The sequence below is a fragment of the Lepisosteus oculatus genome, chromosome 29 (genome assembly GCF_040954835.1).
Source record: "Lepisosteus oculatus isolate fLepOcu1 chromosome 29, fLepOcu1.hap2, whole genome shotgun sequence".
Classification (NCBI taxonomy): Eukaryota; Metazoa; Chordata; class Actinopteri; order Semionotiformes; family Lepisosteidae; genus Lepisosteus; species Lepisosteus oculatus.
The window spans coordinates 6,508,845-6,524,503 of record NC_090724.1 but is presented as its reverse complement, the minus strand read 5'-3'; the positions used below and the strand labels follow the sequence as shown (position 1 = coordinate 6,524,503).

Here is a 15,659-nt window from a genome sequence, read left to right as displayed (position 1 = left end):
ACAGGTATTCCACGGTGATGATGTTTACCGTGTCAGAGACGTACAGAGACCTTCTGCATTCATACCAGCGTAGCCGAGCTCGAAATAACCTTTCGTTGTGTCTTAAATATGCAGTGCTCAAATTTCGCTTGGGCTGGACACCTTTTTCTTCCAAAACCAGCTTGCCGTGTGTCCACTGGGCAAAAATTAGTTTCCCGTCCCTCCTTGCATTTGAGGATGTGGCTTAAAATGAAGTGTTAATTACACTTCCCGTTAATCACAGTAAAGAGTCGTATTTTCCCTTTTTCCGTGCAAGCTATTAACAAATTAACTTTGTTGACAAAAGCATACCGGCACATATTTTAAATCGGCGCTCGTCCTCCGGAGGCGCAGTTTAGCAAGTTAATAGCACGGCCACACTGTCTTTTAAACAGATGGCAACAATCTTACCAAATGGACATTTTAATGCCTAGTATGAAGACGGAAAATCGGCTCAGTGTTCCCGTTTGCTCGGGACAAAGGTTTCGCCTACTGCCATTTGATTGGTCAAGGGTAACGTCAATTTCGATTTCTTGATTACTGATTGGCTACTCCGTCATAGTCCGCTCGCAGGGGGACTCCGTCGGATACGCCAAATACTGGGATTCTCCAACGCGGTTACGAACAATGTGATGTCCACCCTCTGTGTGAAGGGTGGTAAATTGCGGCAACAGCGTAGGCCGCTTGATGGTTGCAAACGGCAGGAGAAGGCTGTTGTCGTCTGAAACGATAAGAAGAATAAAAGCGTCAAGGCAGGCGGAACGGCGAGAGTTACTCAATTTCCAGCCACCAGTGGATTTCGAAAGACTCATGTCGTGTGCCCCTGCCTTTGATATCGCGGTAGATGACGTCGGCGAAAGATGAAAAGGGGGAAAAGCGGTGAGCTATCAATTTTAGATGTGTTTCCTGGAGCATATGATTCGCGTAGCGACAGATATGTGTGCCTGTTAAGATCGGCGCAGGGTCACGCACGCCAGCCCTGCGCTAAAATGTTTCCCCGAAACAGCTGAAAAGGCTGAGCCAGCATTGCCAACATCAATACTGAACCACACGGCCCGTGGGGACGATTTCGGGGTGGGTGGGCTGTAGGGGGTGACAGGCGTCCGTCACAACCATCGAGCTGACTCTGGTGCCTGGACGCACATTCACGTCCACTTTGACCTTTAAGTAGCACTGCGTTGAACCGATGTCACCCCCCCGAATGAGGTGGACCGGGACGAGTCGTGTCTGGGGCAGAGACGCCTGTGGTGTTCAAACAGGCCGCCATGGGCTCTGTAATGTGTCTCTGTGTTGGCGTGAGGCAGGCACTGTTACAGCTGTTTCTGCTACCGTTTGCTCCATTCGGCTTCACTGTAGTGAAACAATGAAATATTGCGCGACTCTGCGCTATACGTGGGGCTTTTGCAATACAGAAGCGTGCAAAGCAAAGCAACAAGAGACGCCATCGGCGGGATAATATTTGATTAACACTGGAGTTCGCCGCTCTGCTGAATAGTCGGGAGCAGAAAATGCCGAAGCAGTGGGTTGGTATCAATCACATGTTCTTCCACCACAAAGCGCCTTAAATCGTGAGGGGTTTTTGCGTTGGCTCCTGTTTTCGGCACGGGAGGTTTTGTTTCCTTTACTGATGTGGGGTCGATGTGTGGCGTTAGCGCTGTTCTTGGGTCCTGGGTTCATTTCTGTTCTGGGTTCTGGGTTCGGATCTGTTCTGTGATCCAGTTCTCTCCTAATTTCCAAAGACTTGCTGGCCCCTTTCTTTGAAAGGTGGAAATCATTACAACTCCCAAATAAGGAGCATCCCCGTATGAAAATAAGCTAGTTTATCTGCAGGAATGTCCCATTCTCTACAGCTGTGGCTCTGAATACTGGTCCTGGGTGACTGCTTTGTCTTCTGGTTTTTGTTTCAAGTGAACTGACACTAGCTGATGTCTTTAATTGATCGGCTTACTGGTGTAGCCTCTTGTCTACCCATGTCACCCCTCCCTGTGTCCTACGTTACGCAAATCGGTTTTTAAAAAAATATTCTACTTCAACATACCGAGCGTGTGTTCTCTCCTCAACTTGAGCAGTCTGTTTCTGGGTAGACGGCTCTCGGTGGATGATCAGTTTATTCTGAACTGACGCTGGTGGGAGTGATGGGGCTCTCAGACACTCTCGCAGTGAGTTCCAGCTGTGTTCCAACATGTTTGAAGTAACTTCATTTCAGTTCAGTTAAGTTTATTGTCATACGCACAAGTGCAATGAAATGTGTATTTGCATGTCTGCTCCAATACAGAGAACACATTAAGGGAACACCAAAAACGAACACAGACCAGCAGCAGCAGCAACAAGAAGTTAAATTAACATACATCTTAGAAGAAAACACATCAGTGTGAGCCAGTGGTAGTAATAATAATAATAATAATAATAATAATAATAATAATAATAAACTTTCTCAAAGCGCTTTACAGGATGACAATAACAATAAATAAGAAGACTACAACAATAAATAAGAAGATTTCACAAGATAGGACACAATTATAATTACAACAATAACAATAGAGGAGACCGTGGAAGGTGGTATTAAGAAGAGCAGAGGGGTGAAGAGTGGAACCAGTTAAGTAAAGGCTTTTCTGAAGAAGAAGGTTTTGAGTCTGGATTTGAAGGAGTTTAGAGAAGGTGACTCTCTAATATCCTTGGGAAAAGAGTTCCAGAGCTTGGGGGCATAACAGGAGAAGGCCCTGTCACCCATACAATGTAGACGGGCTTGGGGGACAGTAAGGAGGGCAGAATTTGAAGAGCGGAGATTGCGAGGTGGGGAGTAGGGCGATAAAAGTTCAGACAGGTATTGAGGTGCCAAGCCATGTAAAGCCTTATAGGTGAGCATGAGGATTTTAAAGTCTACGCAGAATTTGACCGGAAGCCAGTGCAAGGACTCCAGGATAGGAGTAATGTGAACACTTGCACTAGACCTGGTCAGGATTCTGGCTGCTGAATTTTGGACATACTGCGGTGTAGTTCAGTAATCTGACAGCTTGTGGGAAGAAACTCTCTCTGAACCTGGACGTACGTGCCTTTATGCTCCTATAATGCTCCATTTGTATGGAGTTTGCATGTTCTCGCCTTGTTTGTGTGGGTTTCCTCCCACAGCCAGAATTCAAGCTGGTAGGTTAATTGGCTTCTGGGACAATTGGATGTGTCTGTGTCTGTGTGTGTCATGCGATGGGCTGGCGTCCTGTCCAGGGTGTATCCTGCCTTGCACCCGCTGCTTGCTGGGATACACTCTGGCTACTTCAGGATCCTGAGCTGGATAAGGCAGTCAGAAAATGGTTGGACCTGGATCCAGAAAAGGCTCTGGTCTGTGTGTGTTTTTTTTCCATTGAGCAAAGTAGAATCCCCTCTTTCCTCTTCCTGTCTCTCCTGCAGCTACAGTGAAGAATTGGTTTTGGCAGAATTTCAGGGAAGGGATAGTCAATTACACCCCCCACTTCCTCCACTCCCCCCCCCCAGAGTTTGTGAAAACCAACTCAGTCAGTTTTTATTTCTCGAACTGCTTATGGTTTTGTTCGACGCTGAGAAGGCTGACTGTGTCTCCTGGTCTCGTGGAATGAAATAAAGATTGAAACGCTAATCAGCACAGATAAGCCCGGTGTCTTCTTGTGAGATCTCAGAGCAGCTCAGTCATTTGTTTCTGTTTTACTGCACAAGCACGCAGACTTCCTGATAGTCCTGCTGTGTCTACTCGGACACCGATAGAGCTCTCAAAATGAGATAAAAACCAGGGTTGAACTAAACAAGAGAGGGGGCCCAACGGTCTCTTATTGTTTGCCTGCCTATATTTATACCCCGGACTCAACTGCATGGCTCGGGTGATCCTGTTTACCACTTCTTTTACTTGACAGTTGTAACGCAATCATGTCTCTTACTTTAGTTTTGGAGGAAAAGAAACCCATACAAATCCGCATAACCACCTTCTGTGGCGTGGGGAGAGTTGCATGTAAAAGTGGAGCTGTGGTATTGTTAAATCCATTGCTTTTGTTATACCGGCTCGGCCTTTTGTGTTAAAAAATGCCTGGCAGTTCGTATACATATTTGTGATCCAAGTGTTCCTTCGTAACTATCATTAATGACTCAGAAGTTTTTGTTGTTTTTTTTCCTAAGAAGCTGGTGTGGGTGTGCTGGGCGATGTGCCCGGCGTCACAAGCTGCGATCGTGTTCCTGGCGGTGGGGATTTCAGGTTCAGGAGAAAAATGCACGAGGGTCCCGAAAAGCTAACGACTGTAAATTCTCTCTGTGGATGGTTTCATCTGCAAGCGGCAGCGACGTCGGGTCCCGGCCTCCTCGCGCGGGTGCTAACGGCCTGGCGGTGTGTCCAGTCCTAGGTCACGCCTGACCTCTGGGTTCGGTGTCTAGAGGGAGCTGACTTGGCCCCACCTTTGCCGCGCCCGGGCGTCGCCATGACAACGGGGGAGTGCTGCCACCTGCCGGGGTCGCTGTGCGACTGCGCGGGCAACGCCGCCCTCTCCAAGACGGTGGAGGAGTCGGACATCCGGCGGGCGCAGTACATCACCCAGGTCACCGCGAAGGATGGCCGCCTTCTGTCCACTGTGATCAAGGCTCTGGGGGCGCAGAGGTCAGTCCGCTCTCCGGCCGAGTCCTGCCTTCTTTCCTCTTAGCCCGTCCTGGAGCCGGCAGGGTGTTTGTCCCGGGGACAGGAACAGACCCTCCTGAGCTGGGAGGGGTCGTCCCTCCGATTCGTTTACTCCGTCAAGCCGGAAAGTGCTTGAACACGAAACGACCTCAAAAGCTCCTCTTTCCAGGTCTTCAGTGAGACTCCGCCCCCCCAAAAAAGGGGCAACCGATTGGCTTGGGAGTTTGCGGCGGTCGTGATGTCGTTATCCGACCTGTTTGGCGGGTTTGGGACCCGCCGTGCATTCTGGGTGGCCGGCCTGACTGGGTGCTCTGCCGTGTTTCCGTAGCGACGGGCCCATCTGCCGCATCTGCCACGAGGGGGGCAGCGGCGAGGGTCTGCTCTCCCCCTGCGACTGCACGGGCACCCTGGGCACCGTCCACAAGAGCTGCCTGGAGAAGTGGCTCTCCTCCTCCAACACCAGCTACTGCGAGCTGTGCCACACCGAGTTCACCGTGGAGCGCCGCCCGAGGCCCCTGACAGAGGTACCCCCCGCCTCGTCCTGCAGGGGGGGCTCGTTTTTATTTCCCGTTTCTCTTCTGTGGGGCTCGGCAGGACGCCTTTTCCTTTGCCGGCCTGTCCAAGCTGTGAAAACATTTTTTTTTTTGTCCCCGAAAAAGATGTTTGCTGTGATTCCATACCTGTATGGAATCATACCCTTGTCCCTTTCCAGTAATCCTCTTGACCGCAAAAAGCGAGGTGCGGTATGACAGCTCCTTGAGCTCTCCAGTAGGTGAAACGGTTCACGAAGAAAAATGTTTTATGAGGAGGCAATAATTCTTCAAGATAAGATAAACTGAGACGTATCCGTTATGATTCATTGTCATGTGGGGCTTGTATCATAGTGCAAACCTGTGTGTGCATGTCCTTTTTAATGTAAATAAGTTGACTTTTTGCGTATATGCATGTGAAACCCAGTGGTGAGCATTGCTGCCTTGCAGCGCCTGGGCCCCGGGTTCAGTTCCGGAGCTGGAGTGCTGTCTGTGTGGAGTTTGCATGCTCTTCCCTGGTTTGCATTGGGTTTTTTCTGGGTGCTTTGGTCCACAGTCCAGAGACATAGTGGTAGTTTAACCAGCCCTGGTGTGGGTGTGTGTGTGTCTGTGTGTGCCCCGTGATGGACTGGTGTCCCATCCAGGGTGTACCCTGCCTTTTGCCCGGCACTTGGCAGATTAGGCTCTGGCTCCCCCCCAACCATGTACTACAAAAAGTGGATTGGAAAATGGATGTATATGTACTTTTAAAGTGATCCTTGCTTGCTTTATTGAAAGGTCAAGCGTCGCCCATGGTATTCGAGTGTTCTGGAGCCCTGTAGGAAACTCAGTGGAAGTGTTAAAATTTCCACACCCGCACCTGCACATCACACTGGTGCCTGCGGGTGGCGCTGCGTCTCCCAGCACCTCAGCTGTCCCTGCGGGGCACAGCGGAGCCCGAATGCCACTGGGGTCCGTTAAATCCCCGGTCGGATCAGATCTGCTGAAAACGTCCTGTTTTCCAGGTTATTTAACAAAACGAGTTTAACTGGGGCGACAGGAGCTGCCAGGAGTGGCGTTTGTGAACTGTCCTCTCCCACATGGCCAGTGTCCTTTACTGTCTCATCTGGAGACTCCGGGGGAAATGGCTATACGCTGACCCAGGACAAAGGCCAGCTCGCAGCCTCGCTGTGTGCAGGAGCCCTGCCTGGTTGTAAGAGCAGGAACCCTAAAACCAGCCATTCCTGGGTGCCCTGGGTGCCCTGGGGGGGGTCTCGGCCCTGAGCGCTCACTGGGGCCTGTTCCTCCTCACGGGGGCCGAGCAGGACCGGGCCCGCCGACCGCTCTCCCTCTCTCTGCCCCCGCAGTGGCTGCGGGACCCGGGGCCCCGCAACGAGAAGCGCACGCTCTTCTGCGACATGGTGTGCTTCCTCTTCATCACCCCGCTGGCCGCGATCTCGGGCTGGCTGTGTCTGCGGGGCGCCCAGGACCACCTGCACTTCAACAGCCGGCTGGAGGCCGTGGGCCTCATCGCCCTCACCATCGCGCTCTTCACCATCTACGTCCTCTGGACCCTGGTAACCGCCCGCCCGCCCGCCCGCGCGCGCCCACGCTCCCTACCTCGCTGCCACCGCCACCAGCGGCGCGAGGCGGCCTTTCTTCTGCTCGCGCAGTGACAGGGGAACTGCGGCTCAGTTTTCTTATTTCAGTGAGAAAGAATCGGCGTCGATGAGCGCGTTTCATACACTTGTCAATGAAAGTAAAATGCGCACAGTATCGTGCAAAACCTCCAATTTACATCACAAAATAGATTCCGTTTCCAGGGATATGCAGCACTTTGTTCTGCAATTCAGAACAAGGCAACAGAACGTTCATTGCAAGCCTATGACACATCACCTCCACCTCCAGTGTCGGATGGTCAAGAAAAATGGTGGCTCTTGCCCCCCCATTCCCCATGGGCCTTTATGGCCTGAAAAGGGGACCTACCTACCTATGTATGAAGCGGGGGCACTGAACAGTGTAGGGGTGTTACTCTGGGGTCCTGGGCAAATGTCCCCCCTGGCCTTTACCAATCATGGCCTCCTAATAATCCCCATCTCTGAACTGGCTTCATCACTCTGCTCTCCTCCCCACTGAGAGCTGGTGTGTGGGGAGCGGACTGGTGCATCATCCAGGTGGGGCTGCACACTAGTGGTGGTGGAGGGGATCCCCATGACCTGTAAAGCGCTGTGAGTGGAGGGTAAAATCTGACTATATTCACATTTGGCTTTACGTGCTACTCAAAATCCCTATCCCCCACGTTAAATTGCAAGTCGACTCTACTTTTTTTAGAGTGTCTTTATTATAAAGTGAGGGCATGAGGAGTGCAAATGTTTTTTTTATATATATATATAGTTTTGAATATGTTTTGAAAATTTTGACAGGGCCAGAGGGTGATGTTCCTCTCTGTCTGAATCTCTCTTCCCCAAGGTTTCATTCCGTTACCACTGCCAGCTCTACTCGGAGTGGAGGAGAACCAATCAGAAAGTCCGCCTGCTGATTCCCGATGCCAAGGGCGTGCACTCTACCCAGCATTCCTTGCTCTCCACGAAGCTGATGAAGAAAACGGCCGACGAGACCATTGTATGAGTTACGTGAAAGGGGAGGGTTTAAGGGGGAATTTTGGTTTTTATTTTGGGGGAAGGGGACATCTCCACTGTCACCGAGTCTTGAACAATGAAAAGTTTCTGGATGCGTTCAAGTACCAAACCTTCCCACCTCTTTTAAGTCGTTTTACAAATCCCTTTACTGTTATTACCCTGTCATTGCCTTTAGAAACAAATCCAGCAAATATCCAAAGGAGCTGGACTGCAGTGCTGAGCCTCTTTGTGGGTCTCAAGGATATGGAACAGTCATGTCTGAGAGCCCAGGCCAGCTCGTGATTGAGCTATGAGGGGCTGTGTTACTTGCATCAGAAGAAAGGAGCAGCTCTTCATTATCCACGAAGCTATCGTCAAACGAGGCAGGATGTGTTTCTGAGAGGCTTCTTTCCATCGGGCCGGCCAGCCGTGGACAGTGGTTTCGGCAGTCTTGGAACAGTACGAAAGTGTGGAACCTGCTGTACCCAAAGCCGAACAGAAGCTTATCCGCCACGTCGCTTGATTCAGAACAGCTGAAGATGATCTCTGCTGTTGTTTTGCAGAACCAACCGGGTGGAGAGAACAACAATGAGGAGACAGATTAGCCAAGGATTTTTGCGGGATAAAAAAAGAGTTCTGCCCCCACCCCCTACCCTCCTCTGAAAGCAGGAGTGACAGTGTGCAATAAAAAAGACACTTGGGGACCTTCTGTGTCCTTCTTACGGTGTGCAATGGGACACACGCATCACGCAGTTTTTGCATGCATGCACAGAAAGCATTTTATTTTGGGGGGGGGTTCTTTTGTTACTTTTATTTTTGGTCTGTGGGGATTGGAGGAAAAAATGAAACGAAGAATGGAAAAAAAAAGATAAGAAACAAATGGCCAACGACGGCATCTTACCCGTGACTTACCGGAAAACAAAGGAGAGCTGGAAGGAAGGCAGCCTGTCTCCACCATGAAGACGCACAGAGCCAGGGGGCAAGATGGAGAGGCCTTGAAGGTGGAGTTTCTTACTCGCTCTTAACACGGAGGTGCTACCATTTTCTAGCAGTTCTGGCGTACTGTCACGATGGCCATACCAGCCATCCATCCATCAATTTCTATTCCGTTTAGCCAGTACAGGGTTGCTGGGGAGCCAGAGCCTATTCCAGCAAGCAATGAGCACAAGGCAGGGTACAGCCTGGGAGGGACACCAGTCCCTCACAGGGCGCATATAAACATACATACACTCACACCAGGGCAAGTTTTCCCAGAAGCCAATTAACCTACCAACATGTCTTTGGACTGAAGGAGGAAACCGGGGCTCCCAGAGAACACCCATACAAACACGGGGAGAACATGCAAACTCCACACAGACAGTGCCGCAGGCCTGGAATCGGACCCAGGGTCCCAGCGCAATGTGGCAGCAACGCTCTCGTTGCCATGCTGCTCGGCCATAATACAAGCGCGGGAAATGTAAGCTTGTTAATTTCATTCGTTTGTAACCGGGTCTGCCACAGGCTTTGAGTTCGAAATGTGGGACAAAACTATAAAAGCTTTTGTAAGCGTCTAGATGACAAATATTAAATATAGGCCTGGATATCTATATATTTATGTATACCTTTCTAAATCTAATGACATCCATTTCAATTAGAATTGTTTTCCGCCGGACAGAAATACGCTGGTGGTGGGCAGCTGGCCCATTGTTAATATTGGTACTGTGGGTGGCAAAGGTGCCGTTGAAGTTTGGCATTGCTTGGGCAACCCCTGTGTGTCCGTCCTGCACTGCATAAACTGAATAATCAGTGAACCCTGTTGATGTTTAAGTGCAGCACAAATGCCCGGCGTGACTTGGGCATGTGATTAACAGCCAGGGGCAGTCATGCATGAAGAATTCAAAAGGTGGAATTGCTGTTTGACAAGAAGTGTCAGAAACAAGTGCGTCTCTGTGGCGTTCCAGCTTTGCAGAATCTAAGCAGGCAGTTAACCCAACAGGGATGGAATTGTTGTAGGCAATAGATGTCATGTTGTGGGCTAGGTATGTATGTATCTGCAAAGAACCTATAGCCAAACTCCTGAGCAGTCAGCCACACTCTGCTGTACTCGCCAGAGTGCTGGAATGTGCTTCTGGTGCTGCTGGAGTACTGTCGAAGAAAGCATTTGGCTCGGCTAATATTTCTCCCTGTTTTTTATTTTTTATTTTGAAGGGGTGAAAAGTGAGCCCTGAAACGCTGGCTCGTGATTCGTTTTCATCGACGCAGAGTTTCGCCCAGGTTCCTGAAATCGAGGGCTTATAACAGGATTCTGCTGTATACTTTGACGTATTTTCTAGAGGTGCATCAAAACATGGGCAGTGGCCAAACATGAGCGAGAAGCTCCTTCACATTGCAGGGTTCAAAACTCGCGTACCTTGGAGAGACAAGTAAACTGGCCTTTCAGTCTGAGACAGTTATCAGGTCTGCTTTTTAGTCTTTCTACAATAAGCGGGAGAATGCCAGATTGCAGTGTGCTGTTGTTTCTGCTTTCTCTGTGAAATTGCGAGCTCACCCTGTCGGAGTATTTCTGTGGGTAAACTGAACCTTAACGGAATTTATGTTTTTTTGTTTTCTAAATCAAGACTCATCCCCATCTGGTCTGTTTTGAGCTGAGCAGTTGCACGTCTTGTCTTTTCGTCATCAGTTTTGTTTATGAGGTGTTCTGTGGCTACTGACTCCCTTAGCCAATACAGAGATGATGGGAAGCAACATGCAATTTGTAAAACAGGCTTCAAACTCTCAAACTGCACCTGCATGGAAGGGTTTCACATAATGAAAGCATTAATGTTTCCACCGTTCAAAACAAGTGATTCATCTAGCACTTTAATTTGAAATTCCTGAATCCTTGTACGCACTGTAAATAAAAAATATAGGCTTTGTGTGTGGGGGGGCTCTATAAGTCTTTCCCATTTGAATTTGTTCAATAATACCAGCATTCTGTTCTACTAGTATTACTACTGGTGGGGGTGTTAATTTTATAAAACATTATTATCCCATTTTCTGAAGGATAAGTCCTTGGAGTTTATTGGATGTGTAAACCAGTTACTAGTGCAAGTAAATCCCTCAGTTATTGTCTTCTCATGCACACAGATCTTACTGCCATCATGGAGAATACTGTCCATCTCCCTGTATCAGCTATGCAAAATGAGCAATCTGCTGACCCTTCATTCTATTAATTAATTCTAATAATAATAGAGGGGGGTGTTAATCTGTGTGAAAACCGCTGTTCATCTTGACGGTAAACAAGTTAAGTTTGTGACAACTTTCACTGGGATGGAAGAAATGGTTTTGAAAGCAGTTTGTTTGTGTTTTGATAGGGCTCTGTTGTTACACTTTCTGGGCTCTTTGTTTGTGATCCCGTTGCCTCTTATACAGATATTCAAACTCCACAAGGCTGCACAGGGGTCCTGTTTGTCTTTGAGTCTCCACGGTCAGATCTGTCTGCCTGAGTAATTTTGTTGCATAATGCAGACACAGCGGTGCATTGATCTAAGTCAGCGTGGACAGTTAGATTATATTGAATTCAGTTCAATCAAAAGAATATTAGCAGTGCATCCCAATTACTGTGGTCCAGTGCAATTAGAACTGGATGCAGAGAGACTCAAATTCTGGCATTCCTTTTTAGCACTTACTGTGTATTCCCCCTCAATTCCAGTGTACAGATAATTGTCCGTGACTTTGGGTGATATGTGTCTCCACAAACATGTTGGATTTTATGCGTGTAAATAGGTCAAAAGCACGAAATAACCTCCAGAGTCAAGTTTTTAAAAGAAACTACCTTTTAATTTCAGCAGATGGGGAGTAGCAATAGGAGGAATTATAACTATTCCTCCCTAATTGTTTTCTTTGTTTTTAATTTCACTCTAATGTAGTTTCACAGAGGAAAAACTTTTTTTTTTCCAAATAGTTTCAGTAGCAGAAACTATTATGGTAGTATTGCCGTACCGTACTGTGTCCTGGCACAGTATTTTTGCCCAGGTCCTGGCACTGGGATCTGATGCCGGGCATGCTTGTCCTGGCTGCCTGTGACATTCGAACCTGGATCCAGGATGGCAGACGCAGGAAGGCTCAGCTGCTTCCTTGAGATAACCCCGATGACACACACATGATCCCTTGCAGAGATTCTGCACAATCCACTGCAATCGGTGCCACACAAATCCATTACCTAGACACAGGGCAACCATCGGGCCTGGAACCCCCAGTGATTGTTGATTTCTACAGGGAGTTTGTGCTTTCTTTCTCTCTCCACCCACCTGGTCAGCGGTGTCTGTGCAATACCATCCACTCCTATACAAATCTGTGATGTGCTCGGCCGCAAATAGGAGATTGATTGATAATGTCTGAAAGGTTGGCCTGTGCGCATGCATATTTAGGGATGCCCCGTGATCACCAGAAAGCTGCTGCCCTTTGTCTGTGCCAGCAGTTTTTGCCAGGGATAGCACCGATGCTTGCAGGGTTGGCATAGACACAGTGCCCTGGGGAGAGAGAATCCTTCTTGCTGGTGCCTGAGCCATAGGTCTGGAGTTTTATTGGCTCCAGAACAGTAGTTTCAGGTCTCGGATGTCAGTTAGTTTAAAAAAATATCACTTGACTGTAAAAAAAATATAGGCAGTACAGTTTGAATAGGAAAAAGGCATTTGGTAAATCCACCTGTTGTACAAATTAGAAAGCAGAGATGTTGACTCAAAGATTCATTTACTAGGGTGCAAAACCACACCTGAGAGGAACTACCAATGTCTTGGTCATCAGTCCCCTGGCGCTGATGAAGCTGTGATGGGCATCTGTAGTGGCACCTGGCGTTTGGCAGAGCAGGGCTGTATCCTGTCAGGATAGACATCCTGGGGCTTGTGGAGTGGTATTACATGGTAAACTGCTCGTTGATATTGGGTAAACCTGCTGAAGATGGACAGATGCGTGCGTCAGAATATTTCCTGCAAATATTTTGAGAGCACTCATAGAAAATACTCGACTAAAAGGCATTGTCATCTTGCTTTCTGCAAATTTTGTTTCTTTCCTTGCTTAGGGTGTGTTTCTTTCTTTTTTGTTGTTGTTGCTGAACGATGACAGGTGTAGAATACAGACTGTTGAGGAACAAACCCTAAATTATTTCTGGTTGTCTGCTGATGACGCACACTCAGTACCTTGGAGAGTGTAAGTCAGATTTTTCCTTTAATATATCAATACTATATATTGTACACTATATACAGTACAGTATTCAATACTATTCTGTCCTCGAACCCATAACCGATATAATGATATGGGTTGTGCTTAATAACCTGATTTCACATTGATGTGTAGCCAAAACTGCAAAGTAGGCTGTAGCTTCTCGTGCATTTGTTATTAAAACAATGAATGCCTATAATATTATTTTATTTAAAAAACAAAACACTAAGATAATGCTTTAGAAAGAAAAAAATATTTTATGTGCTTAAGTGTGTCCAAGATATAAGCAGACTAGGCAAGTCAATTGAAATACATTCTCCTGGCTATGTATCAGAGCACTTAGGTGCCTAAATCCCTGTTGCTTCCTGTGGAGATTTTAAGCACCCTAAGTGTGTGAAGTACAGGGTCATCCATCTGTATTGTAAGCTTGTGCTTTCAGGTATAAACCAAAGTGTTTACTTGCATTTGTGCTAATGCACTGCACAGGGCCTGTTGCCAATAACTTTCACCTCTGTCCCTGTGGCTGACAGAGATTGTAGTGGTTCAGACTCCAGGTGAGCAGACTCTAATCTTCAGTATTACGAGAGGCTATATTAGTTAGGATAGGTATTTATTTCCAAAGAATTGTGCATGTTTTTTTTTAATGTTCTTATACCTAAGGCACTTTTATTAAGACTTAAAAAAAAGTCCAGATGCTTGTTAAATTCATAATCCAAACCTTACAAGGGATTCCTTTTCTAAATCTTTTATTAGTCTTTGATTTTTCAATGGAAGTGCATAGTGGATTTTAGAAGGTCGTTCTGTCACGCGTTAATGTGAAGTGTGTAACGTGCAAACCAAGCTTCCCAATCCTTGACTGATGCAAAGTTGTTTTTCTGTTGTTGTAAAAGGAATAAATGACATCATTTTTATGGAATTTCTTTTTTTTGGGGGGTGGGGGGTTCACAGATCTCGTGGTTTTAACTGTGTGATTCTAAGCAGTTCGGCTCACAGAGGCCAGGCACATTGGAAATCGCAGAGGAAAGACTGCGACATACTTGGCTGTGTTATCGATGTGCGGTAGAAGAGAATGAATGTTGTGTCTGCAACACTCTTAGTAAATGTAGAGGAGGTCTAGTGAAAACCGGGCAGAAAGATCACACACTGGGGAGATAAAACTAGCTAATGAAGCATTCCATATAGGAAATTCCCTCTTCCTCTCGTGAGCTCCAGCGCAGTTCTTTTCCGGCAGGATCCTGTTGTTCAGTGGTTATTTCCTTGTCTTGGTAAAAATGACCGCTGGTTGTCCGGCATTCCTGAGCAACGCATCACTCCAAAAAATTGGAGAATGGTGGGTCACGGATCCCAGTGTCGTCCGCAACTTTCTAAAGAGCTGCAAAAAAACCTTAAACTTGTCAGAATTAATTACTATTGTTAAAAGGGTTTAGGAACAACGGGTCACAAAAATGGGTATCTCACGATCCACGTAAAATACATATGCAGCATCTGTGTTTATTGCAACATTGTGTGGCTTTCCGTGGAGGAGAGGGAAATGAGGGTTTGCTTTTGCTGCTTTCCCCACAGGCTTTGAAGAAGCAGATTGTATTTAAAGTGGGAATTCTTAGAAATTCGTGGCATCGTAAAAGGTGCGTCTTGTTCTCTGGAAGGCTGTGCTCTTAATTTATTGTGCACTGAGCAGGGGGCTTGTTGGGGGAGCTTGCATGTTTGTCACGCAGAGAAGGCTGCCCTTTGCTCAGCAGCGGAGGTGCACTGTGTCACCGGCAGGTGACGCGTCTAATGAGCAGTAACACTGACAGCTGTGACGCAGCCTGAACTGAACAGGAACCTGTCTCCTGTATTAGCCATCGTATGCAAAAGCCTGTCGCTCCCCTCCTGCCTGGCTTTTTTCTGTCCCTGTTGCTGCCAGGCCTTGTGCACTCACAGCAAGCCGCTCATTCCTAGATGCATGGTTGTGGTGGAAGACAAGAGTTCGCGATGATCAGCCACCACGGACTCCTGTGGGACTAAACCTAGCCATGGGCGCGTGCCAGCGTGCCCAAGAGACAGTACGGCCATGACCATACCTGACGTGTGTGGGGTTGGTTGGTCTGGGGAGGGGGCTGTGATGGGAATGGTATTTAATAAAGTCACTTAAATGTCCCCTTAAACTGTTGTACATTTTTCCTTTATTTTTTATTCCTATTATTGCGTTTGTTAACAATTCACCCACCCCTACACTCAAACTCCAGACTTCCTCTTCCTCTTTGTGCTCTTCCCTAATTGTCTTCATCAGTGTACTCAAACAGCGTGTGTAGACCAGGCTGGAGGACCTGTGGTTTTTATAAGCTCTGAACAGCTACCGGTCGCTCATTCGTGAACTGATGGTAACATGGCTACAGAGTAAAGCTTTTCCAGTGCTGCCGTTTTAAAGATCTTGATCGCGCATCACATGCATTGAAATGCGTTTTCCGTTCCCCTCCCTTTGAAAAAGCAGTAAAGGCTGCCGTAGTGCGCTGCTGGTCCCCAGCTGGCGTTCGAGCCCGATCCTCCAGGCGCACGCTAGCCCCATGATGCAGTGTGGCAGAAGACTGATCAGTGTGTCGCAGGACAATTCAGTGCGGTTGGGTTTCCCCTGGAGGTGCACGTTTGCACTGTGGGGGTGTAAAACTACCCTGTGACAGGGTGAATCATGGTGTGATTCCACCCATGGCCGTTTCCCAGCCAGTA

The 15,659-nt window shown here is 47.8% G+C and overlaps 2 protein-coding genes across 2 annotated transcripts in view; both read left to right on the top strand.

The window, feature by feature from the left end:
* Positions 1 to 15,659, top strand: part of hnrnpm (heterogeneous nuclear ribonucleoprotein M) — a 102,036-nt gene that overhangs the window by 69,970 nt on the left and 16,407 nt on the right. The window lies entirely within an intron of this gene.
* Positions 660 to 15,100, top strand: marchf2 (membrane-associated ring finger (C3HC4) 2). The gene is made up of 5 exons (XM_069185983.1): positions 660 to 897; positions 4,374 to 4,630; positions 4,977 to 5,172; positions 6,525 to 6,734; positions 7,627 to 15,100. Exons 2-5 carry the CDS (start codon positions 4,455 to 4,457, stop codon positions 7,783 to 7,785), a joined length of 741 nt encoding a protein of 246 aa, XP_069042084.1. The 5' UTR covers positions 660 to 897; positions 4,374 to 4,454; the 3' UTR covers positions 7,786 to 15,100.